Source organism: Oenanthe melanoleuca, chromosome 2 (assembly GCF_029582105.1).
Source record: "Oenanthe melanoleuca isolate GR-GAL-2019-014 chromosome 2, OMel1.0, whole genome shotgun sequence".
Lineage (NCBI taxonomy): Eukaryota > Metazoa > Chordata > Aves > Passeriformes > Muscicapidae > Oenanthe > Oenanthe melanoleuca.
Window position 1 is genome coordinate 89,271,073 of NC_079335.1, and position 27,400 is coordinate 89,298,472.

Here is a 27,400-nt window from a genome sequence, read left to right on the forward strand (position 1 = left end):
TGGAATAGCATTTGTGTTTGATTTGTGATTCCTTTAGAAAGTTTGGGTTGGAATTATTTTCAGGGCTCATACGGTTCTGAAAGAAAATTATTCTTTAAGTTCCTCTAAAAATAATGTAGTTGTGGAATTCTGAAGCTTGATTGCAATCCTGCGATTACGTGGATCAATCAGCCATCAATATGCAGTAGTAATATTGCTCTAAGTGTTGAAAGGATGGCTGTTTTACATTTTAATAAACTTCTTACGCGTGTTCATGCTCACTGACAGGACTGGTGCTGCCTGGAAGAGCCTTTCTTCAACCTGATCTTCCCCTGCCCATTGAAACTTCTGGCATGCAGTGGCCATGGCACCATCCCAGACAAGCTGCAGCCCTCTCCCTGTAACCCCTGGGATGTTCTGTGTGTTCCTCCTCAGGGATGTGTCCCTGTAGCTGCGTGTGGGCACCTCAGCCAGGCTGTGGAACCTGGCCTTTGCTCCCTGCTCCACTCCTTTCTAAATCAAATACACATTCCCACCTATAAACTGGTCACCTATAAACTGGTGCTTCCACAGGCCCCTGGCAGGTTGGATGAGTCTCCTAAAGCTGAACTCTCCATTAGATGATGGAAGGTACTCCTGATGGAAAAGCCATCTTAGGAAACAAAAGACTACAAAAGAAAAGTAACAGCCACATGATTCTTCAACTCTGCTGTGCAGAGAAGTAGTTTTTGAAATGCTGTTACCTGGTTTGAAGGGAAATCTCAAGGTGATGTCCTAGTGTCTCATTAAAGAAGTCTTTGGGACAAGTGTGTTATCTTTTTCATCAAGATTTCCCTAGTGAGGGGTTTCCAACAGTTAATGCAGCTGAGCAGCTGTTCTAAGATTTGCGAGGTTTGATATCTTTATAATTTTTCTCCTCAAGTTTTATTTCTGGGTTGTGTCTTAGAGTTGAATATTTGCTCTAAAGGTGTTAGTAATAAGTATAAGGAACACATTTCAGAAAATTTTAAATGAAGACAATGGTAAACTTGTGTAACACTTGCAGACTTGTGTTACCAAGTGTTTAAAGAAAAAATATTTTAAAAATGGCTGTTCTGGATTTTTTCAGTAATATTTTTAAGGGTTTCTTTCCTTGTGTCATCTTTTTGGTGGGGTTTTCTAATAGATGGAATAATAAACTTATTCTGAGTGCCTAGGATCTTGTTTGAATTCTAGCCTTTAAAAGACTAAGTAATTTCACTCTCAATATTCTTTTGTTGACTGTTCATGGATAGAAGCTCATCTCTTTTTATTTAGATTTAATTCATGTTCCCATGTTGACATATAATAAATTCATCTAAAGGTAAATTATTGTTTGATTGAGACCTTTATGAGTATTAATCTGTTTGAGAAAAATATATTAATATCCTTCAAAACCCTTGAATGATTTCTCTTTGACCTCCCTGTGGACATCTCCAACACATTTTAATTGCGTTCTGCTGATGATATATTTTGGCGGTCTATCATTGAATACTTAAAATAAATTTAGATTCAGATGGCTACACACCATGAAGGCTTTGAGTACTCTGTGAGAATTTAGTGGATATAATTAAAGAACTTAAAGGATTTAGAACTGGAGAAGGTATATTACTAGTGCAGTGCAAGCATTCCCCTTTGTTGGTCAAACAGACCCATTCGGAGTTGCAGAGGCAATACTCTTCATTTGAGAAAATATTTTAAGAAACAGTGAACATTAAAACGGAGTTTTCTCTTTTAATGAAAATCAGAAATCAGGGAATCACAATGTTATTTCTATCTGTAAACTTTCTAATTTGTAATGCATATTTTCCTGGCAATTATTTTTCTCATTTAGAAAAAAAGAAAGAAAAAACAAAAAAAGCAACCCCCCAAAACCCAAAAAACCAGAAATGATACACCCACCTTTGTTTTGCTTCTTAGTGACTTGCTAAGGAACTGTTTTAGCTTTTAGCCAGGTGCACCAAGCTTGGCTTACCTGTAGATACAGGCTGTAATGAATGAATGGTGTTATCTATGCTGTCGAGATAAGGTAACTTTAGATAAGGATTATTATCCCAGAAATGGTATTTACCCCTGGCTTATGGACTGGAATCCCCTAAGTGCATTCCATGTTTAGCTGGCCACCTTGCCCTTGAGTGTGCTGACTCTTTTCCCTGCTTTCTTGTCTTCTAGGATACATCAGTTTGACAGATTCCTGCGCTATTTTCACACTTTATACAAAGAATACTAGTAATTTGAATCAGTCTTATTCCTAGGATTCAGTATTTCCATGTAAAATGACCGTGATGCATTGAGGAATTGATGAAAAACAAAGCAAAACAAGCCTTTCTTTATTAAAGTATTTCTGTATTCTGTATTGCCATTCGAGGTTTACAGTATTATATCTTGGCTCATAACTTTGTGTGAAACAAAGCATTTAACACCTTTTTATTTGTCCCTTATGAGAGTACTCTAGTCTGAGTTCTAGGGTTCTTTTGTGATTAGAACATGAAACATTTTAAAAGATGTCTCTCGTAATCTATGTCACAGAACAAAGACTATTTATTCATTTTTGTTAGCTTTTCAGTCAAAGAAAGACATAAGCTATCTCCTTTCTTTGATTACATTTTTGAAATTTAAACATTTAACCCAACTTATTTCAACTAATTTTCAGCTAATTTTTAAAATATCATCTGTAAATACCCAAAATGTGGGTTTTTTTCTCTTCTTTTGTTCATCTATTAAAAAAAGTAAAAGTAAAAAAAAAAAAAAAAAAGGAATGAAATAGGACTATAGGATTCAGCTCTTGAAATTGCAAGACATTTGAGCGAAGAATGCTCTGTGGAGGATGAAGTTTCATGTCATACTTCCAGCATACCCTGGCAGCTTGTGTGTAAGTTCCTGTTGTAGAAGTTCTAAATCATTCTCTTTCTGTAGAAGTTTATATGATGATAAACTCAGATTCAGAGAGTTATTTAGCTTGGCTACAAACATTTTTAATGATTGAAACTTGGTATGCCATGCTACTTCCCAAGAATTAATCAGTTTCCGTGAAAACATGTTGTTTAAATTAATCCAAACTCATTAGCACTACAGAGATGGATACTCAGTAAAAAGCCTCCATTAATTAGCACTGCATCCTGTAATATGCCTACAGCTCATGACCATTTCCTTGAATTTGTGAGTGTGTGACCCTTTGCATCTGATATTCATCTACAGCAGAACGATAGCCCATGTTTTGGGTTTGTAACAGCGAGCGTATGTTATAATGAGTGGCACGTTACTCTCTTTTTCCCAATGAATTCCAAAGTCATAAACAAGATTCCTCATATACCTCATTTTGAATTCAGAGCTCCACGCAGGTTTTTCATTTGTGTTTTGACAATAGGCACAGCAATAAGAAATTTTCTTTCTTCAGTTTTAAAGTTTATGGAAATTTTGCTCTTTGTCTTTTCAGTAGCTAAAGACTGTTTGTGCAGGGTGCTGGACTGACCCTTTTGGTGGAGGGTCAAATATCCTCTGCCTGCTTGTAGTACCTGGACAACATGAGCATATCAATATTTCACAAAGTGTATTTGTGAGGCACAGAGTAAAGAACAATAATCCCATGCTTCAGAAACCTGTATTTCTGTATGCTGTGTACAGGGGTGCAGAACAATTCTAAACTCATGCCTTGTCTGTGTTTTCTGAAATTGCTTTCCTTTGTGTTTGTCTCTTTTTGCAAATCTGTTCCCTTTAGTCACCCAGTCCTTTATACTTTGTTTTTACCATTGCCTATCATTGAACTTGCTCCTTGAATAATGTTATTGGTTCAGCAAAGAACTAATTAACATCAGGCAATTATATCCCTGATCATTAATACACATGAGACTTTTACTCTGTTAACTCAGGCAGTAATGTCCACTGTCTCTGAAAACCAACTGAATTCTTGTAGTATGTCTCTATATGGAATGGCAGATTTTTAGTTTTGTCTCTTTTCAGCTGGCGAGTATAATGATTAAGTGGATTTATTTTTTACATTCTTTCATTTGTGCAAGAGCTAACCTTCAAAACAGGCCATTGTGTACATAACACACATGCCTGGAAATAGGAGGGTCACAGGCAGGTGACCAATAGAAAAAGCACTGACCTCTCTCTTAAAGAACAATTTCCTCAGCCTGAAAAATAAGAACGACTCATGAAATTCAACTATGCACTTTTCCCTCCATTTTTAAAAAAAATCTTTTCTTCCCCTTTCTCTTCAAACTGGCTGCAAACCCCAATTTATCATCATGATGTATGGTATCATTAATCCTCCCTGAAAGCAAGATGCATAATGCTGAAGTGTTGGCACTGAGCAAACTTCAGCAGCCTGACTGTCTTCACGCCCCTTTGAGTCTCTCTTGTTCTAGCAGAATGAAACTGGACTCGTAATAAGATTAGCTATCATGCTGTTTGCAGCAGCAAGTGACCTATTATCCTGTTCCCTTTCCTTCCCCTCCTTCCTCTCCCCTCTGCTAAGGCGCTGCAGCTACAAAACGAGCGAGACAGGGCTGCTGGTTTATGCTCTAGCAGAGAGCTGTTAGGAACAGAGGGCCCTATAGGGGTAGAATGACCTCTTTTGTAAGCAAGGACAAGAGTTTGCTTTGTGGGAGAGAGAAACCTTTTATGCTTTCTTTGGTATTTAATGATTAGTTGGCTCTATTTGCTGCATGCTTTTTTATCGGGAACTCTCAAACTTTTTTTTTTTAATGCCATAGGAAGAAGGAATAATTTAAATGAAACTTTTTACAAGCCTTCTGTTACAAGCTTTCTTATTCCTTGTTTTGAAAAACTTCTATAAAAATACTTTGCTTATCAATATAGTAGAAGAAGTGAGTAAAATAAACTATGATACAAATTGTAGAACTGCTACAACAGTCACAGGTAGTGAACTTCCTTTGTAAATGCCCTGATGGCAAAGTGTTTTCTGCAGGAGGAGCAGCTCTGGCTTTGAGACTTTTATGTGATGGGTTTAGATGAATAGGCAATTTCAGTGAACCCATATTCTAAATGGTTTAATCAGTTTCATTTCTAAGATGCATGGCTTTGGAATAGTAAAATTTGGAATAAATGCATTCACAGCTTCCACTTTCTTAATCACAGAAGATAAAATGGAAAGCCTCTGTAAGTCATGTGGGTATTAGGTTCTTCTCTCAGACTTCACATCTAAATAGTAAGCAGATAGAGGACCATTACCTAAAACTTAGGTGTTACTAAGGAGTAGATGGGTAGCTGGGCCAAAACTCAGTTTTAATACAGAATTGTTCTTGTAAAATCTCCACAGTCACCCTAAAAATTGGTGTGAAAGGTGGTAGTAGAAGTATGTGCATATGTTGTGGTATTGGAGAGGATGGGGAGGGTTTTTAATTTGTGCAAAACCACAGTGTTTTGTTGTTCTAGCTTAAAAGTGGTTAGAAGGGTTCTTGTTCCTAATGCTTGTTTGTTTTTTTTACTGTGGTTCAGCTCTGATTAGATTTTGTAAATTACATAAAATAACACAAAAATATGAATGCAGTTTGAGGGAAGAATGTATAAAACATAAACTTAAAAATATTTATTAGCAGATTTTTACTGAAGTAGAACCAAGCTGTTTCCTGAACTAATTTGTATTGTCCTTGATAAGGTATTTCTTCAGCTCTTTTCCATCAAAGTTCATTTAGGCTCTGATTGCAACTTAGTATATGAGAGAGATACAGTATGTTTTCTTTTTGAAAATATAACTTAATCTAACCAAAATCCCAAATATGTTTCATACTTTTGAAAAAGCAATTGCTCGAAGAGTTAAAGGGGGCCAAGGTCCAAATAATTGTTCTATTTTGTGGTTTGTGTATATAGCCCAGGCTTTTTTGCATTAGTTTGCAGGATAAGGAATTCATTTTAAGGACCTATGTCATGTCTGTAGTAAATGATCCTTTAAATCAAGTTCCTGTTATGGCTTCAGAGGGTCTGAGAATTTTGTAACATGAATATATACTAATTTATAGCATTTTTATATAAATACACGAGAACTTTAATCCATTTGTTAGCGTAAACATTTACTGAAATATGTTGGCAAGTAGAATGAAAAAATGTCTTTAATTTCATTTCTAAGTGTGGTAGACAACGTAGCCAAGCAGAATCTTCCAAAGTGATACTGTTCAGTGTTCTGCTTTTAAAATAACACGTTATTCCTGCTAGGTGGAATGATCTCAGTCAGTATAACTTGGTCTGTATGTCACTTTGTGTTAGTTTCCAAACATTTGTTCTCAAAAATATGTAGACCATAAAAGTTACTGTGTTCATTTCCTAAGCACTCTAATATATGTGTCATCCTGTGGGTAGTGGAAACCACAACTGCTTTAAAGGCTTATACTGAACTAAGCACTTGCAAAACACAGCTCTAGATTTTGTGGCTGCAGACTGACATCCAGAAGTAATAGAAATAATCCTGCCATGAGAGGCATCCAAGTGTGCCAAGAGTGCTGGCTGATGTCACTGTGAGGCTGTTCTCTCTCATCATTCAGAGGACATGGCAGCCAGGGGAGATCCTGATCACTGGAAGAGGGGAGAATGCCACCCTGCCCTCCAGAAAGAGCAAGAAGGGAGAACTGGGGAACTACAGTGCAACTGAGCCTTTTGTGTATGGGGCAAACACTCCTAGAAGCCACATCCCAGCACAGGAAGGGCAAGAGGGTGCTTGGGAACACTTGGCATAGGATTGCAAACAGCAATGTGACAGGACTGAGTGACTTTTCAGATGGCTTTGTGGTGGATAGGAAAGCAGTGGAGGTGGTTGGGGTGGGTTGTTTTGGGGTTTTTTGGGGCGGTAGGATATTGTTCGGTGGAGTTTTATTTTTTGTTTTCTTTGAGGGTTTTCTGTTTTGTTCAGGTGTAATTTCTTTGGTTTTGTTTACATTAAGTTTGTCTATGACTTCAGCATAGTTCTTAGTCTTCTTAGAGTGGTGAGCTTTAGACTGGATTACTGGATGGTGATAAGGTAAAGGAACTTATTGGACTATCAGGTTCCCAGAGTGACAATCCATAGTATAATGTCTAGATGGCAGTTACTAAGGGTATTTTGCAGCCAGTATTTTGTGTCTTTCATAACAAGGTGGTATCTGGGAGATGATATCCAAATTAAGGGACGACTTGACTGGCTGTAAGGTCAGCTAATACTGCAAGGGACTTCAACCTCAACTGCCTGGAGAAATGGACTTTCTGTAACTTCATGAAGTTCAACAAAGGCAGGCAAAATGTCCCAAATCTAGGGTGAAATAACACCATGCTGCATTATGGATGTGGAGAGCTGACAGTCTGGGAAGCAGCTTTGGAGCCTTTGGAGTTCCTCTGGGAAAGCTGGTGCACATGAGTCAGCAGTGGAACCCCTCTGGAATTGCCAGCTGTGCCCCAGCTGCTGTTGGAGAGTGCAGCCGCAGGCCCCAGGGAGCGACGGGTGCCTTGGACTTGGCAACGGTGAGATGGCACAGAGAGAGTGCTCTGTCCCTTTTTGGGTGCCTCAGGACACGGCTGACACACTGCAGCAATTCAGCAGAGGGGCAGTGAGATGATCAGGAGAATGGAGCACATAACAGACAAGAAAGGGATTTGTGAAAAGAAAGCTAAGAGGAGTTATTATTGCTGTTTATGACTGCCTAATGGGACAGTACAGGGAAGACAGAGCCAGGCTGTCTTGAAGTCAGACAGGTCTTGCCAGAGGTAGGATGGTAGGTAGCAAGTTGGACAAGTTGGAACACAGCAAATTGCAATTACGTGCAAGTAAAAATATTTTACCCTTAGGGTAATCAAATATTGGAACAGATTGCCTGTAGTGGCTGTGGTATTGCTGTCCTTGGAAATATTCAGAACACAACTGCAAAAGTAGTAGCCCAATTCATGATGTTCAGATCTTGTTCTCCTGTTTGTTTTCCTGTTCTTGTTCTCCCAAGCATTAAGAAAACAGGTATGGACAACCATCTTCCATGTCATAAAGACTGTCCAGAAGGGTAAAAAAGTAGGTATTTTAAAAATAGGAAATACTTTTGAGCATTAATAAAGATCTTCCAGAAATTCAGGCTGTGGGACAGTTTATACACAATATGTTGTGAGCAGAACTGCAGCAGTGCATTTATCTGTGCAGTACAGTGCTGAGCCATAAGTTGACCTGCACTTTACAAAATACAGAAAAAACATTGATCCTTTAGGTCACAGCCTGACAGCTTGCCTCTTTCAGCAGCCCTGAACCTAGACCTGTGTTTTTTACTTCAATCTAGTTGGATCATCTGCTTGCCAGATATCCTGCATTCTCTAATTGTGACATGGGTTACTCTCTGAGTAACTAGGGTTTGTACAGGGTTGTGTCCAGCTCCATTCTTTCTGCCTTCCAGAAGCCCTGTAGATATACAGATGAAATAAGGACAAGGGTTTATTGGTGAACTGGAAATTAATCCTTCCAAACCCCCCTTAGCACCAATGATTTGTTCCCAGTTTGGTTTTCTCTTTCAGGGAAGTCCGTGCAATGGGATGCTTCAGTGCTGATGGATGTGGTAGAACTGTCTTAAGGGGACACTTGGATGAGGGTGAATCAATGCTTGCAGAGTACCTCAGAATTACAGGAGGAAACTGATCCTTCCACATCTCAGTTTCTGTTTAAACTTGTATTATACCCAGATTGGTGCAGTGATCTGCTACATGCACAGTTCTTCACTCTTTCCCAGTTAAGGCACTGATCCAGCAAAGTAATCTAGCACATACACTGCATCAAATATGTAAATGGTTCCTGTAAAATCCAGGCTGGATAAATAAGAAGAAACTCAAATAATTGAAGAGAAAATAAAGTAGGCTACACTCATTCTGAACAATGAATTTGATGTTTTCTAACCCTTTATCTTTGGCCATGATTTTTTTTTATTTTAAAAAAACTCTGAGGCTGTGATGAGGAATGGTCAGATTGACTGTCCTCAAGTCTGCAAGACACAAGCATTTATGTGAGGCCTCCCCTTGGCAGATGGTCTGTCAGATTTGTGTGGTGCATTGGGAGAGGTATTTCTGAGGTCTGTGCGGCACTGCAGGCTGCCTTAAGAATTCACTGTTGGAGAAAGAATCACAAGGAGGTCAGGCAGTTATTGATAAGCATATGTGGGCTACTGAGAAGGTCAGAGTCAGGGGCCTCCCACTGAGGCTGCCTGCAGAGGATTGTGCTGCTGGAAAAGCCACTCCAGTTCACATTAAAAAATCTGCCAGGAAAGAGAAGAGCAGGAAGGGGAGGAGAAGAAAAATCAGGAGGGTTTGGGGATTTAATTTCATTTGTACAGTCAGTTAATAAATACAAGAATTTCACTGGGATTGGTGTCCAGTATTTTAACATCTTCAGGTCTTTTTGTAGATTGAAATAAATTCATTTTTCAGATGGAGTACACTTCTCTTCAGTTTAAAGGATGTTTGCTGCTGCTGAAAACAGTGTTTACTGTAGTGACATGAAAATAAACCAAAATAAAATGCTTAAAGTTTTTTTATTAAAGAAATTAATAATTTCAAGTGGTCTCTAAACCAGGAATGCACATATTTTGTGAAAGTGATAGATGTAGAATTTCTTATCTCCTTTGTGATAAGGATTGCTTACCCCACAGAAATGAAATTAAAACCCATGTCAGATAATCTGCAATGAGTATTTTTAATATTGAGACGTGAGAAGGAATAAGCTCAGAACCTTCTTCATTTGCTTGGAACCTATCCCTTTTCCAACATTTTTCATTCTCAGTGATCTCCAGTTACAGCAGAGCAGAGATCAGAGGCCAGCTGTTAAGGATAGTGATGGCAGAGTGAGAAATAAACCACGAGCTGTGACCAAAGGCAGATTTTAATTACTTGGATATAACGATAATTGGCCTTAATACTGTAACAAATGCTCTGACTTTGCACATCTGAAGTCTGCAGTTTGGATCAATTTTCTTGTTTACAAAATCAGCTTGCCTTTATTAGCACCAGAATTGTCCAGTAACAGAGTGGTGAATGATCAAATGAGGTTCACTGCAAAAGAAAGGAAAAAAATTCTGTATGTGATTTGACAGTGGATTTAAATAGGTTCCTGTGGAGGGCTGGAGTTTGGAGGGGAACTGGGTGGAGTGAAAATAGGAAGTGTTGACTGACTTCATTAATACTGTTTCAGAGGTCTATTGTTTTCTCCTCTTACCTGGTGTAAGTTTAGGCTCCTAAACTGAGGATGCAAAGGATTTTAAGAAAAGACCCAAAATCAGTTGACACAAAACCTCTATCTCACAGAGTTATGTACAAAGTTGATTTTCCTAATGATCTTACTTGTAAATATTTATCACTCACAGTAGCTTTCAGTATTTGAAGATCCATTTTGTCAACCTGAAATTGGAAATTGGGACGTGAACCTTTTCCTAAAATGCAGGTGTTCTTCCCCCTCCCTGCCCTCCACCCCCCCAGTAAGACTACATCCTTGGATGTCTCAGCATGAATTATTCCCACTGCTTGTTGTTCAACACCCTGATCGGAGAGCAGATGAGACAGTTATTCCTGCTGCTGCTGATTTACTATTACAGCTGCTTCCTCTTCTTGTGATTTAATTTGAAGTTTCAGCCCACCAGGGGGCTAATGGTCCCCACCTATGCAGATTTAAAAGCTCGCTGTTGTTTTCCACCGGAATGTTATTTCCATTCCTAGCTAGTGATTTTTTTTTTTCCTCAGTGTTCATCTGGTAACTGTGAGGCAGAATTCCAGTAGCCTTTTTCATGAAAAAAAGAAAAAGGAAATCCAATCCAAAACCCCATGCAAATCTTTAGATTGAAAGCTTGCAAATGAGAATTACTCTGTTGCGGTAGAAACTCAGCAAATCAATAAGCTTTGTAGGGTTCTTATGGCTATTGGAGACTCATATAAAGAAGCCCAAGCTAAACAAAACAGGACTTTATCAATCATTTAGATTCCTTAAATTTCTCCTCTTTTTAACATACAGCATAGAAAATTCACTTCTTTTTTTCGTGTGTTTCAGGAAAATGTAGGGCAGGCAGCAAACCCAAGAGTATGTTTCATGGTGGGCATTGCCTGTGGTGAGATGAATTCCAGAAACATTAGCAAATGCACTGAAATCCACTGTGTGATTGTGTCCTGCAGGCAGATTCTGCACAGGGAGCTCAGTTTGAGTGTGACTACAAACTTGTGACTGCAAATGGTCAACCAAAGAGCACTTAGTAGTTCAGGAATGCTTTACACCAGACTTCTCTCAAGATACAAATTGTACATCTCCCTCACTAACCTATTCTTGAAGCAAAACTTAAGAAGTAATAAATGTTCCAGCTAACCTTAAATTTTAAATCATTTTTCATTCCAAGTAATGAATTACCTTGAAAACATTTCTGTGCCAACAAGATTAACTTCGATGCTCAGCATGGCTTGCTCTCTGCCATTATTGTTACAGTGTGAATTAAAGAGTAGCAGTTTTGAATTTGCATTTTGTAAAACATTTGGTTTTCTGGGTTTATTGCTTTTTATGTGATTAAAGTTGCTGTATGTGCTTAAGTTTTCGTCATTTGAGTATAAATTTGTAACATAAACATCTACATTCAATACGTTCTCTGCTGGTTCAAAGAGTTCTTTGATGAATTATGGACCTTCTAGTATTTGATTATTTCTTTTACCAGTTCATGATTGGTTTTAGAAGTTTAGCTCTTCACTGAGTTAATGGTATCTTATCTTGCTGTGAATCACAGGTGTTTTCTTCACATGCTGCTTTCAATAGCTTATTTCTTGCTTTGGGGTGGTAAGGAAAGGGAGATGGATTGCATTGCAAAAGGGATGAAAGCTGAGCAGGGTGGCAGAAGTGGCTGTGTGAAACCTCAATGCTTTCAGCTATTATTAAAGAGTGGTACAATCTTTCCCCTGTTTGAGTAGGAGGATATTATTACCAAATATCAGTGTTCAGGGTTGCTATTTACAATATAAATCAAATGCACTACTTCCTAAGGCTCTGATTGATGGAAAATGAAGCATTAACTGCCAGGAAGCAGGTTTTCCTCTGTTATCACTTAGTCGACAGTGGTCACTAACCTTTTCAATACAACCTTAATATTGCATTGCTAATTGTATAATTTAAAGAATACAAGATTTTAATACTTACTTCAGGAAGAATGTTGATCACAGTGCTTTACAGCTGGTTTTGCTCACTGGAAGCTTACCAGTTAATAAGCTAACTACTGTAATAACCATTACTGCAAACTCTGCTTGGGTGATGTCTCTTGCGGTGTTTAATGAATTAGGCTCAAAAAATAAAACAGAGTATTAAACTTGTCTGACTTGCTGTAGAAGCAGCACAGAATTAGTCATTGGCTGTGAATGTTAATCACTCCACAGCAATGATAATTTACAGCATTGTTGTAGCACTCTTGTGCTCATAAAATGAACTTAATAACCCACTGCTACCCATGGGATAAGCCTTCCTTCTCCTTCCCTCCCCTTTGCAATTGAATACCCAGTCTGGCTGCATAATAGCCATGTGAAATACTGCATTTAAAAGAGTGAGCAGCTGTATGATAAAATAAACAGCTCTAAAACAGATTTGTTAATTATCTCTTTCTTTTATTCACAGAGGGTGTTTGTGAGATATGGCTGACCAGTGAAGACACAGGGGCTTATGGCAGAGACATTGGCACAGACCTCCCCACGCTTCTCTGGAAGCTGGTTGAAGTTATTCCTGAGGGAGCTATGCTGAGGCTTGGCATGACAAACCCTCCCTATATTTTAGAGCATCTGGAGGTAAGGAAGAAAAGGAATCATTTATATGCCAACATGGACATTCATTGAGTGAGTCAGCATGGAACCTTGTGTGAAGTGTCTTTCATGTTAAGCAGTAGCTTAAAAACATAATAGACTTAAAATACATTTACAAAATTAGACTAACAATGTTAACCCATTTGCCTGGCACAGCAAGTTATTGAGATAATAAGATACTCAAGTAATTTTGGAATTATAATATTACTGAGGTCTCTGACATGTAGAACTTTATTGTAGTTCTGTTCATTTGTTCATGTGTATGTCTAGTGTTTCCAAAAACCAAAGGAAATGTCATTTGCAAGTGATGGACTGTGGGATTGAATTTTTCATCCTGCTGTACCTCAGACATATATTTCCAGAAATACTATATGTTGTCTCACTCAGTGATGCATTAATTATCCTATTTTCAGCATGTTTAGAACTTTGGCGATAAGAAATAGAAATGTAAGTGTATATCTGTGCTGAAACAAAATGTAACAAAGCAGTTCAATGAAATTAGAAGTATGTAGCAGTGTGAACTTGAAAGAGTAGCCTGTTCATGCCGAGGAGGAATTGAGAGTTTCTTCTGAAATGTAGGTTGGTTTTGATGGATTCTGTCACCAAATGAATTTATAGAAATTGCTAGGAACTGTCCACAAAATGAACATAACTGGAAAAAGGAGGGAAGGATGTAGTTGAAGGTAAATTTTGTAACCATGTGCATGTGTAATACCCAGATAAGTAGCTGGTAGCCATGCTGCTTTCCCAAAGATAAGATAACATTAATAGTTGCACTTGTGTTTTCTTAAGATGTCAAGGACAGTATTTTCTCATCAGAGTGCTGTAACTGCACCTTTGCCTATTGTTGAAGCATGTGGGCTAGAGGAATATCTTCTTGGTAGGAATAAGCAGGTTTTCACTCCACCAGGTAAAAAATTTGAACTGCAGAAAGTTGCAAGAGACTTCCTGGATTGTTATTTTATTCTTTGGTTTAACACGCGCTTCACTAAGAGAGAGTTTTAACTCAGCAAACTGTATAGGAACCTTTAAGAAGTGATGTGGTCATGTTTCTGAGAACTTTGCATTGTGTCTGGGACTCTCATATCTGCCACAAGCTTTTCTTTTTTTTAAATTTTTTTTTTTTATTTTAACATTTTTCAGCATCTTGTACAAAAGCAAATCAAGCTTTTAGCAATTTTCACAGTCAGTTCCTTTGCTTTCATTTTTAATTCACATTATTAAAAGTGTTTTGGCACAGACTGCTGCTTTTGCCACTGCTGGTCATTGTATGAGTGCTCTCAAGGCTTTAAAAAAAATCAGTAGCTGTAAATAACAAACTGCTCTGCTGAGATAAGGGGCACTCTTGATATAATCCAAGAAAAGTGGAAAGAATCTTGCTTTCCTTCAATCATAGTAAGTGTGAGCATGTCACAAATCTGTAAATTCGTGATATCTAGTCTTTCTGTTACTAAATTTTTCAATAGGAGCTGTAGGTAGGACTTACTTTTTTACCTGACTTGTATTTAGGAAAAGTAGTCTTGTCTCTTTGAAAATGGATCTTTAGGTGTTGTGGCAAAGGGAGAAGAATTCATGGACGCCTATTGAAAATACCTGTCTTGAATGTTGCTGTGCAGAACATGTGTTTGTTTGCCTTTTGTGCAGTAGCAATGTCTGCTGCTGCTCATCCTCTTCAGTGCTCCTTACAATTTTCTGTTGATATGATTTTTCTAAGGATTATTTAATCACATTTCTATGTTTCATATGTGACCAAGAATTTCCGATTTTGAAATTTGGTGACATAATTTTGCTGATTTGTCAAACTAAATTAGGGAAATTTTTTTTTTTGCTTTCTGCATTTCCATCTAATCTCCTCTTCCAAGTTTACCAGATTTTTCTCTGAAGGATCACTGGGGAATGTAAGCTGGATCCTGCATACATTTTCACCAAACAAAATAAACTTTTTATGGGCAACATGCTTTTAACATTCCAGTTGAGGAAAGAGTAAAATTGTAATTTGTTTAAAAAACCAAAGTTTAGTGGGAAGCTGATTAACTCTTATGTCAATTGATTAGGATAAAATCCAGATGTAGATCTGTTATCTCCTAAGAAGGGTATGGAGACAAGTTATTTGTTGCAAACAACTTTCATTAATTGTTTTAAAAGGTGCTGCATTTAATTAATTAATTTTGTTAGAAGTCATCTGTCTAATTATGGTGTTTTTTGGCTTTCTGTGAAAAAAATTTACCTGGTAAAATGTACTAATCTTGTGTCACCTTTTGTAGGCAATGCAAAGGACAAAGTCATTCCCTTCACATAGCATTTTAAAAATCAGACATTTTTGACTGTTTCATACAACTGTACACATGCAACTGCTCAGCAGGGGTTTGTTTTGAAATTATATGTGTCAATGAGCTAAAGTAGTCATCTAAGTGTAGAAATTAATTTTGAGATCTGGACAGAGCATCCCTAGAGACTCATCCTAAAAGCAATAATTTTTATTCATTTGCTTTTCTTCCATATTTATTGGAGCTTACCTGCAGGTGAGAGTTGCATCTGCCCCAGTATCTGGGAATGTTTCATACTCTCCACTAAAAAGTGGTAGCCAACAGCTCTGCTGTTGCACTGGTGGAGGCCAGCACTAGGAGAGGAGGAGGATGAGGAGGAAGACAACTTCCCTTGGGTCAGGAGTGGTGGGATTAGAGCAGAGGGGGGTCAAAGGAAAGTTGTGAGCCCTTGTCATGGGCATTAAGGCTCTTATGCTTAAGGCTTGGTAGATCTGGGGGCCTGGGCCAGTGGCCATTAAACTCAAGTTTGTTTAAGGTGGGGGATCAGTTTAAGTTTTCATATGATTTAAAATAGCATAACCAATGCCTTTGGGTACTGCTGTCAGAGGATACTGTTAATCTCATTAAAATCTTTACTATGCTTGTGTTGTGTGGTCTGACAATTTAGTACTTTAGGTTTTTTTTCAGTAACTATGGTGGTAGTAGTGCCTTGTGTTGCATGGATAGTCTTGGGATGAGAAGCAGACGTGTTTTCAAATTATAAATTCTGCATTCATTTGGGCCTTGTTGTCTAAAAAGAAAGATCTGTTTGGAACCATGCAATATTTTATAGTCATGCAAAATATTAAACCCTTTTTGGCATACTGAATACTAACCTACATCATTACCAAAAGAGCCTTTATTATAATTATTCAGGGTATAATCTAAAGTACTATATTTTTTGTCTGCTGTTTTCTTTAGCCAGACATGATATCTGTGCTTACACTAGTGTATAGTATGAAGCATTAAGAACAGGTGAGGAAAACACAGTATTTGGTAGTGAAGCCACTATATCTAAATTTATCTGCATTTTGGAGTCTTTGCTTCAAAATAAATGTAATTCTCTTAATCAGACTTCCCCACTACCCGTGACCCAAAGCTGTTTCAAGGACATACCATTAGTTTGAATCCCTCTGTTCCCACCCAGGGCCTGGAGTGCTTTCACTGTGAACCTGGAGTATGGCTACTGCTCTGATTTCCTTGAAAACTAATTTAGTTTGTCCACTACAAAGTTCACCCCAGATTGAACAAACCAATGGCTGTGAAGGGGGCATGCACCTTAAAATTTTTCTGCTGCTTTCAGTGGGCACATCAAAGTGAACACAGCAAATCCTGGCAGGACTTCTCCAGCGTGAGGTTTGTTGTTATGCAGAGAAGATTATTTGGTGTGTTTAGAGAAACTGAAGGACTGAAGGATTTCAACACTTGGTCGTGGTACTAAGACTGAGAAAGAAGTTGGAGTTTGGTTTACCTGCAGGAGACATCCTCAGTTTTCCTCTCAGAGAAAAGCTGGCCAAGCAATGGAGGTAGTATTGCATTTTCCAAAGTACTCTCACAGCCATCTGTTTGAATGGATACATCATGAAGCATAAATCTCACTTATTTCAAGGTTGATCTCAAATTGAGATTTTGAGATAAACCCTTGCCCAGTGTCAGTCCTATCTTAAAATATTGATGCAGCATTGACAGTGAGGAAACGTGGGATTTTATCTGCATGGAAGAAAATTTTAATAAACAGACATGGACTACGGCCAGGAAAAAAGTAATTTGCCTTAGAATTTTTTTGTTTTTTCTATGTATTGTGAAGGAGATGGTTATTGTTAGAATCCATTGTGTAGTCCTAGAAAAATCTGCAAGGGAGAGTATGTGTGTGTGGTTATCCTGTATGTTCTTGCCCATATGTCTTTGCACAAAGCTACTGCTCTAATTACACACACTGCCAGATGTCAAAGATTTTATCACCCAGTGGTATCAACATGTAGCAAAAGTGCATAACTAACACACTGCTTTAGTGGTTAACTTCCAGGCATTTTCTCCCCAGTCATATTATCAAGCTACTCACTAGTGCTCTGGTGAGACAGTGTTTAACATCCACTTCTAGTGACTGATGGAGAGGGGGGGTTGGGAAAAATCCATTAAAGCAATGGTAGTACATAAATGATGAATGGGGATTAATCTGAAAAGTAAAAAATAAGGCAAAATGTATAGCAGCTTGAAATTAATGTTCATGGCATAGTGTTAGATACTAATTTTTCCTTGACTATATTTTAATGTTCCTTAGGTTTAAACTTAATTTTCCTTTTAAGTACCTGGGGCTCTGTCCAAATCAGGAGGGACCGTGGATCATCCAGACTGTAAAAGGGCAGGGACTCACATCTCAGCCTTAGCTTGCCTCCTTTGTGGATTTAACATAATCCCAGAGTTGTCTGGGATTTTAGTATGGCACTTTCTGTGAGTGATGGGAAGCTTCCAAATCTGTATAAAGGAGGCAGTTCACACCTGCCATTCCCGTAAGTGCTTAATTTCACATGACTAGATGAGTAGTCGTCTTTGTCACCTGTCAAAATGAGTCTGTCTCAAACCATACTATCTGCCATCTGTGGGCTGTATCTCCGTTATTAATTCAGGACATTTGAGTGATACACCAGCCATTGAGATGGAGTCTGCATGGCAGCAGAGTCTTTAAATGCAGAAGGTGTGCCAAGTGTACCACGAGTTGCAGTAGTATTTCTTTGCTCTTTTGCTTTGATTTTTCATGTCAGCTCGGTGTTTATGTTCCTTAACCTCATTGAAGCTGATACCCTACAGATGGCTCCCTCAAACGTGCCCTGACACAGCACATAGGAAATTATTACAGTAAAATTACTAATTCACTTTTCTTTTTTCCTCTGTTGTCCTTTTTTTCCTCTGAGTGTACCAAGCGTTTTTTTGAGCGTTGTGCATAATCTTAAGTTTTGAATAACCTCGAGTGTAAGCTGATTTGAAATGTGTTTAAAAAGGGAATAATATGCACACGTTCCTCAATGGCAAATAAAAGGGCAGCATAATTTCAAGAATTAAAAGGACTTTAGGGCATGTATTTGCTTTGTTTCTAGTGTTATTTTTTGTCATTTTCATAGACTGCTGCTTTTGAAAGTGCCAATTAAAAATCTGTTGATTTGACCAGAAAAAATGAAAACTGCAGCATACATTTAAATAAATGAATAGTTAAGCCCCTGACTTTTTATTACTGTGAGTTTTGTAGTGTTTTGTACTCGGTGGACCATGCAACTTTTTCTTGCTGTAATTACAAAGTTGTCTCTATGCAAACTGTGTCTGTTTTGCTAACAGTATAATTGAAAGAAACCTCAGATACTAAAGGGAGGAGGATGGGGCAATTGCCTCTGTCCTCCTGAGGGGGGAAAAAAAAAAAAAAGGCGAGGTATGAAGGGATATTTACTATTTAGCTTGGTATTATGTTAAATGCATATTTGTCCTGTGGCAGCTGTATGTGCATCTTTGCTTTCTCTGTGTATTCCTGCTTTTTATTTTTCAGTACTAAAATAGTCTGTCTCTCCTGTTCTTCCCACAAAGCATTCTTTTTCTTTGGGGTTTTCAAATATAGCTTGTTTCCTTGAAATTACTCCTTAAGACATGGTGTCATGGGAACATGAGCTCACCCCAGAATCAGTGTATTTTTTTATATTGTGGAGTTGGGAAATGGATGAATCTCTGCTGTGCTTTTTTGTACATTTTGTCACACCATTTTCTCTAATCTAGAATTTTAACATCTCATATACAGCAGATCCTAACGTCTGTAAATGCTTGGTGACATGTTCGTTTCCAGCTGGTAGAATATGATTTGGCTTAATAAATGTCAAATTAAGAACCCATTTTACTCTTCCTGAAGGTTTTATGCTGTATTTGTGAATCTTGGGTTCTCTCAAAAACCTTAACAAATTGGGAACTTTGAACAATAAAGGTTTCCTTCCATACAACATGGAAGGGGATATTTGTGTTGTCAGGAATGAAGCTCATGTTCTTTATAGCACTAGTAGAAAAAATGCTTTGAGATACATGAAAAACTGGCTTTATTTATGCAGAATTCAGTCTTCCATCAAGACAGAATATTTTATGCATGCATCTAGTGCTCTTCTATATTTAATAATCTGTGAATAAAAATTGGTATTGCGAAAAGGGGTTAACATTAAGTAGCACACTGCTTGACCAGTTAAATCTGTGCATATTAGCTGTACCTTAATTATGATTTGCTCATGTGAATGTTGCTCTTGCTTGTTAGACTGCCTGAGAATGAAGAGTATTTAAATGCAGACAGATCCACACTCAATCTTGTGCTGAGTGTCAGGCTGTCTGTCAATTACTTACAATACTGTCTCATCCCAGCAGTCCTTTGGAGCTGGAGCTTACTTCTGGTGAATTACTAGCAGAAAATAAAAATCACCAGTAATCGAGCAATATGTTCAAAGAATAGGAAATGCATAGATGGGGTAGTGCGTTTCTGCTAAATAAAATTAGGATTTTTATCAGTTGCCATGTGCTTCAAGACATTGAGGTAGAAGCTATAGTCAAACATAGGGCTTGCATAACAAACTGTGCCATCTTCTTTTAATATTTCTGCCTTCATTGTTAAACAAATAACATCTCACTTTCCTAGGTATTTGTATTATAATAAGTAAAGTTCTACCAGCTACTCTCCATGCTGTTTCAAAAGCTTCTATTTAGTTTAGATGCATAAACCCTTTTGTTTTCTTTGATAGATGAGCTGTCACATTCCCTGTGCTTTGCAGCATCATCTACATAATCTTCAGTAAGACTGCTTGCTTCGTTAGGCTTTGGCATTTGTTTAAAAAAAAGGTTGATTTTCTTGAGGTGAAGATTTTATTTCAAAATGAGAAAAAGAAAATACATTGTGTTCTAGAAACTTTAATAAAACCACACAGTAATATTTGCTTTGGGTTCTTGTAGCACTGTTAATTGAGGAAAAGATGTAAAATCTCTTCTCATTCTTTGAATTCAGTTGGTTTAGCTCTGTTAAATGTGCAAGGGTTACTGGAGAATGTAAATTCTATGATACAAATCTCGTCATTATGGTTTGGAATATTTTATTCTGTTTTACCATGAAATTTGGGTCAGCTCACAAAAGAAGGTGGTAGTATTTGCCTAAAGGTTTCAGTTTTGATTAAAACCTTCCACTATCTTCCTTCCACTGGAACCTGCTAAAGCAGTTGCTATTTTAGATATCATACTTGCTTGTTTGAAATGAAGTGAAACAATAGAGAGGCTTCCTGGCGCTGCCTTGTCTTGGTGCAGATGAGCTCTGGAGGGGTGTGCAATTCATTCTATGACTTCCTTCTGAGCAGAAACCATCAATTCTTTTCTATCCTATGGGATTCTCATTTTTGAGCTGGAGAACAAATTCATAGTATGGATGAAACTAGCAATTCATTTCACTCATTCAGCTTTCTGAAGACAAAAAGATAGTGTGACAATCCTACTTGCCTATTGTGTGTGCCTCTCTATGCTTTAATTAATTTTCAAGGTTTTATTAGCATAAAGTATGATTGAGATAGAGAGTTATTTAAAGTAGCAGTGTGCTGTTGCAATAAATCCTCTTTTTAGGGACCTTCCCAATATGTGTTTCTAATACATATTGGAAAAAGGAGTATTATTTACTTCTGGAAAAAAAATATTTCATTTGAGGAGTGCTTAATGATGAGAAATTAGGGAGACCATAGGGAAAACAAAAAAATGTGTATTTTTTTGCATGTCAGAATTAATAATTTCACAAGGAATTTGTATTAGGTCTTTGGTTGGCTGGTTTTAAGTCATTAAACCATCGCTCTAACCCTAATGAATGTACATTTTACCCTAAAGTGAATCAATATTTGGAACTGGACAAACAGCACTCTGAAGCTCCACAAAACTCTTTAGGATGGTAACGATGGCTGCAGCAGCAACAACAACAGATCTTATCTTTGAAAGCACTGAACCATTTCCTGCATGGTGCACGGAAATTAGTGTGGCATTAGTGGTGAAGGTGTCACTGAACCAGCTGTGTTTTGGTGATGTGGAGACTCACAAGGCTTATCACAGGCTGAGTAATAAGCAATCCACTCAATGGAGATGCTGATGCTTAATGTTTTTACCTGGTGTAAAGTCAGTCCTGCTTTAATATTGGAAGCAGATTATGATAGAGATGCCAGCTTGCTTATTGTGAAGAATTTCAGGAACCAAGGTTTAAGACATCTTAATGGTGCTGTGGGAGTTAATGATACTGTGCAAGAAGTTTCTTTTTATTCTTGGGTATAACCATGTATAATCTTGGGAAGAACCATATCCACCTGTTAACAGAATAGGAGAATTCTTGATATTTTTGTGTCTACAAATCAGGTGCCTAGTGTATTTGGTGCTGTGTGTTTCCTTTGTGCACTGACTCATGGGAAGAGATGTGAAAAACTTAAGCTGAAGCTTTGGACTGTGGAATATAGTTATTGTGTTGTGATATTACCTGAATATCACTGCTTGTACAGGAACTCGAGTTAGCTTGTGCTCTTGCTTAATAAAGGAAGATGTGACAAGCTCTTGAAGGCATGTTAGGTGGTTTTAGTGTGGCATGGTTTGGTTTTTTAAGGGATTAGGTTAATACATATTAAGCTGTGAGGGAGGAAAAAGTTGCTTAGCTAGCTATAGTTTGTCAGTTTTCTGAGGCTGGAAACAGTAGAGATATCCCACACCTAGGAGAACAGCTGGGAACAGCTAGGGCTGAGCATATGGCTCTCATGGCTGGTTTTCCTATCAGCAAATCACAGCTTGCAGTCTGGTTTATATCCACTTCCAAGGGTGGCCTGAGCTAATACCAGTTTTCTGTTTGGTAATGTAGAAGGCATTTTTCCCATATGACAAAACAGATTTTTGCCCTCCATCTGGCAACCCAAAGATTTGATTTTAAGGTTCAAATTACATTGGCTAGAATTGCATGGGCTTCTAACTGCCTCAGTGTGACCTGCCTTTATGCTAATAACAGGATAAAGACCTGAGCATGTCATGTCATATTATGTGGGGTAGGGGTTGCCACTAAGCTTGCCCATCATGTGGCTAAAGTACATCTCCCCCAGTTCATGCACAGGTGTGGGAGAGGCATTGCCTTCCAGCCAGTGTCCTCAGGGACATTTCACATGTTCTTGGTGTTTTACAGCCCCATTACTCACAGGGGGTGGGAATGGGGGGAGAGTTCCCTGTGCGTTCGTTTTAACAAAACTGCTCCGGGCTTTCCAGACTGGATCATAACTGTGTCATCATTCCCTTGCCTGCATCACAAAATCACATCTGTTCCTGAGCTGCACTGCAGCAGAGGAATTTATAAAATGAGCCACAGCCACTTGATTTTCATCCAGACTGTGCTGGTGGTGGCACCACTCGGCTTCTGAAAGACAACAGTCAGCAGACACCCCTCGTGACATATCCCAAACTAACACCTGCCACAAAGGGATGAAGTTTTGACCAAATGCCATTTTGTCATGTTTTCATGTGGACAAGGGTTTCTTTGGGCTTCACTGCTGGCAGAGAACAAAATCCTTTTGCTAGCAAGCAAGCTATTCACATTATTGTGACTCAAACACGAGACAGAATTCAAATACTTGGATTTTTGCCTGGTTTAGGTAAGGGGAAAGAATTGCTGTCTGAACAGCTTGCTGGTACTAACATAGAGATGCACAGATATTGATGTTTATTGTCTCTGCAATTTTCTGTGGTTGCACGTGGTGTCATTGCAAACAGGAGGTGTGATTTTCTGGTTAGGTGGTTAAATTTGTGTATTGTAATTGCTAGGATAAAATACACTGACTACATAGAAATCTTTCTGGTAGAGTGCTTTGTGTTCTAATGTACTCCAGCTGCTAAGGACTGGAAAAAATATTTCATATGTGATCAGTATCCAAAAGGATGTTTCACTTACATTGTTATTTTCTAAATGTAGATGACACCTATTTTTGTAGAGTCAGGTTAAAACAAATTGTGCTACTTTTTGACCTTTTAGTTCCTACATGAAATTTCATTTTTTTGTAGAGCATCCTTTCATTCATAGACACATTATCAGATTCCAGGGAATAGTGAGAAAAGGCAATCAGCCGTTTCAGTTGTGATGAAAGACAGAAAGTTTCTTTCACAGTGATATAGTTTCAAAATGTTGTTCATTTATTGTTTCCAGATGGAAATAAAATTCTAGATTTTTTTTTCTTCTAACTGAAATATGTAATTATACCTAGTAATGCAAAGCACTTTAGAGAAAAATAAGTATATATATTTATAAAAAACCAACAGGAAACAGATGTTAAGCTTAGAATATTGAGACACAGTGAAGTACAAATATGCATTAGCCCATGATGTACTTCAAATACTCTTCGGGATATTAACCGATAGTTTTATTCAGTGATGAAATCTGGTATACTGTGTGCAATCTGTAGTATGGGAAAATCTGTCAGCATTGACTAAGTATGACTGTTCAGTGCAGAGTAGTTGTAATTTAATTAAACCTATGTGGTAAAGAACTTCAGTGTTATTTTAGGAGTAGAGAGGATAAAGGTAAGACTGGAACAGTTTACCTTAAAGCTACAGGTTAGAATGTGATATTTCTAGCTGAACAGTGCAAAGTTTGGAAGACTGATGCAATCATGCAAAACTTTTATTTATTATTCTGTTTCCTTCTGAAGAGCTCACTCAGAGTTTCTTGTTATGAAAGGTAAATTTAAGTACCATCAGTACTTAAAAGTGAATGCCAATGAAACAATGGGTCATCAGCTATTGCTGTCTTACTTTTGGTTTGTGTTAGTTTGTGTTCTGCTAAATTCAAAAAGTTAATCGTTACAATGCTCAAGTACCTGCTGCTAAATCAGTTTGTCAGTAGGACCTTTGATTCAAAGCACATGCAGTGTATTTTGTGTAGCTTTAGATACAGAAAGCAAGCAAGGAAAGGAGTTCACAGGATAAAGAGGTACTTGCAACCTCCTCATCTCCAGGAGGAGCTTTGACTGTCCAGAACATCCCTGAAACCCATGACCACAGCAGCTAGGCTGTGTTAGTGTTCCCAGACAGACCGTGTGTGCGTTTGATGTGAATTTCTGATACACAAGACAAGTTATTTACTTTCTAATGAATGCCAGTTCTTTGTATATGGAGTATCTTTCTCACCCAAAATGATACAGTGGAATAGTCAATAATGTTTTTGAGCTTACAGCTGTAGCTTTTACTGTATGCAAGGACCTGTAGTGATAGTTGAAAAGTTCAGTTATTAATGCCAGGCATTTTGTGTCCCATTAGTACAGAACCAAGGGTAATTGCTTTAAATGACAACAGTTGTGTTCTTAATCTTGAAAATGATCAACAACAGTGATTGCAGAAAACATATGTTTTCTTTCTTTTGCATGGGGGGTAACTGGAAGAAGCAGTTCTGATTAGTCTTGTTTAACACTGGCTGTTGGACACCATTGGTTTAGTTCCTCTTAGAGGAAGTGAAGTCAAACTCTCCCTCTTGGCCAAATCCCCCTGAAAGAGATGAACTGTGAGACAGTTTGGTTTCATTCTTCATACTTCACCCCAAATTTTTCCTTTTTTAATGTGACTATGAGAAATAAAGCCAACATTTTCATATAATTAGAGAATTTCCACATTTGTGACCTTAAAAATCAAAACTTTGTGGTTAAAACAAGGTAGGGTTTTTTAAAATCTAGTATTTCTGTCACAAACAAACAAGAGATGCAGTGGATCTGTTTGGGGTTTTGTTTTATCAGATGATTCTCAGCCTTACAGAAGTTAGAATAAAATAGCACTTGAGTATCTAGAAATTCTAATTATAATTTATTACTTTCAAAAAGAATTCACAAATTGATCTCATATTAAAAAGTCTATTTGTCAAAAGATGCAAAATTTGAGAGGAGTGGCAAAGAATTTTTTTTCCATGTCATAGGCAGAGTTATTTTTAAGAACTTGGCAGATTTAGAAACATGTTATGAAACACGAGTTTTATTGATTCCATATATCATAAATCTGTTTTTGAAGATAGAATGAAATACTTGGAACCAAGAGATAAGCAGAATAATAGGCTTGTGGTCCATAGCTTAAGTTTAGCTGATATTTCCCATATTTCAGGAACATATTTGATTACTGATAAACAGAAAAATCACAGATGACTACAAGGATGCTTCATATAAATTACATTTACAGAATTTTCTAAAGCTTAAAAAAAAAAATGTTTTCCAGTTTTAAGTACTTACTCTGTACAATCCCATTAAAAAAATATTCTAGCTGAACATCTGCAATTATTAAGGGCACAGATAAGTATAGTTCCATTTGAATTGGACACAAAAATTGTGTGGATGAATGGGCTCTTTTTCATTAAACCAGCTATGTCCATCTTCCACTGAGAGCCAGGCTCACTGCACACAGCCTTTCTGTGTATCAAATTGTGTGCAATTCTGTGGATCAAATTGAGTTTACATACCTGAGATGGAGTAGCTGGTGCCTTGGATAATGTAACCACCTCTCTTAGACATTTATGTAATAGGATCTTAGACAGAAACTTTCAAAACTGCTTCCAGAAGTGATTTGATAGAGTTCAGGTGTTGTACACATATGTTTGTCAGATGAAAAGTTAGTATCAAGAGAGCATTTCTTCCTGCTCTAAAAATCAGTGCTTTTAAAAGCTGTGTTCCTGCAAGTGAAAAGGCATGAGGATGTCTGCCTTCTCTTTGAACAATCTAGGCCAGCCTTGTAGAAATACAGAGAGAAAATCTAGATGCGTGACTGATATTGCTGATTAATGGTCTGGAAAGAATTTGTAAATAGTTGCATCTTAAAAACTAAATATGGCAGCAGCATGTGTTGTCAGACAGTATCTGTGCCATCAGAGAAAACAGGAGAAATGGGCTGAGTGAACCTGACTGGAGCACACAGAATGCACTGGCAGAAGAGCAGTGCTCAGTCCCAGACCATTTCCTCTATGCCCACAGCACAGGGAGAAAGGGAAAACTCTATGTGAAGACCTGGTTGCTCATGGAATATGGTTCTTTATCCAAGTTCACTTCTTTGTTGCAGGACAAAGATTAACAAGTATTATGGTACCATATTGCACCCAGTCTTGATGCTGGTTGGTCTCAACTTAAAAAAAAGTACTTAAACTTTGTTGTTTTACTGCATGTCCTTAAGTGGTTAAATAATAAAAATGAGAGAAATCAGACCACCATATTCTATTCTCTGTCTCACATTCCATCACGTTGCCAAGCCTCTGTTGGGGGTTTGGTTTGGCTTTCATTAGGAGGTTTGGTTTTGAATTTTGCTATTACCTTTACTTTTTTTCTTTCCTGACATTTTGCATTTGTACAAAATGTTTAACATCCTATGTCTCTTTCCAAGCCATCACTCTAGTTTTAAGTTGTCCCTGATTAATTCGATTAATTTTACACCCAAACACTTTTAATTTCTGTCCTTTTTTTCTGAAGTAACACAGGTAATATTTCAGACCAGTATTGGAGTAGGTTTGCAAGTGATGAGGTATACCTTAATTAGCAACTGGCCAACTTTAGGGATTTTCCAATTACAGACATTCTCATTTTGGTATCTGAGAAGTTACTTCACTCCAACAAGAAAGCAGCTGACCCTTGCCATCTTCTGAAAGCAGCCACTGTCTGAAATCACCAATTTTCACAAAACTTTGCTTCTAAAATTTTCTTTTAATTGTGTAATCAATACTACATAGGCAATGTGATCCCTATCAAAGGAAGTTCAATGTCATCACTTTGTTCTTACTATCTCTTAAAACAAAATTGCTTTCAGGTATTTTCATCTGTCCCTACTGTTTCAAATGGGACTGAGGCAATTCAATATTGTTTGGGTTTTAGAAGTATTACTACTAATACTTGCCCCATATATTACTTTAAATGCTTTTTTGTATTATTTTCATGATGCTTTAAAGCTTCTTTTTCTTTTAATAACTTGTAGGAAATGGCCAAGATTCTGAATCATCCAAGAGTATATGCTTTTCTGCACATACCAGTCCAGTCAGCCTCTGACAGTGTGCTCATGGACATGAAAAGAGAATATTGTGTGGCAGACTTCAAACAAGTAGTGGATTTCCTTAAAGAAAAGTAAGTCTACTAATAATTGAGAAAATGACAATGTTGGGTTTGTTGAAATGTCTAGAACATGTGGCTGAAAACACAATTATTTGCAACTTCATAATTAAGACTTGAAAAAAATGAGGTTCTTTAAGCTTTCAAAGTCTTGGAGTTTTCTGTAAGCCCCTTGATGTGGTTGGCCCTTATGCTCAAGCTTTTATA

The 27,400-nt window shown here is 37.6% G+C and overlaps 1 protein-coding gene across 3 annotated transcripts in view; it reads left to right on the forward strand.

Annotated features, from left to right (window-relative positions):
• CDKAL1 (CDK5 regulatory subunit associated protein 1 like 1) overlaps window positions 1–27,400 on the forward strand; it is a 376,336-nt gene that overhangs the window by 219,041 nt on the left and 129,895 nt on the right. For all 3 annotated transcript variants that reach the window (XM_056482895.1, XM_056482897.1, XM_056482896.1), the window contains 2 exons: window positions 12,584–12,750; window positions 27,063–27,208. In XM_056482895.1, the coding sequence (XP_056338870.1) occupies window positions 12,584–12,750; window positions 27,063–27,208 (313 nt within the window). The remainder of the gene's footprint in view (window positions 1–12,583; window positions 12,751–27,062; window positions 27,209–27,400) is intronic.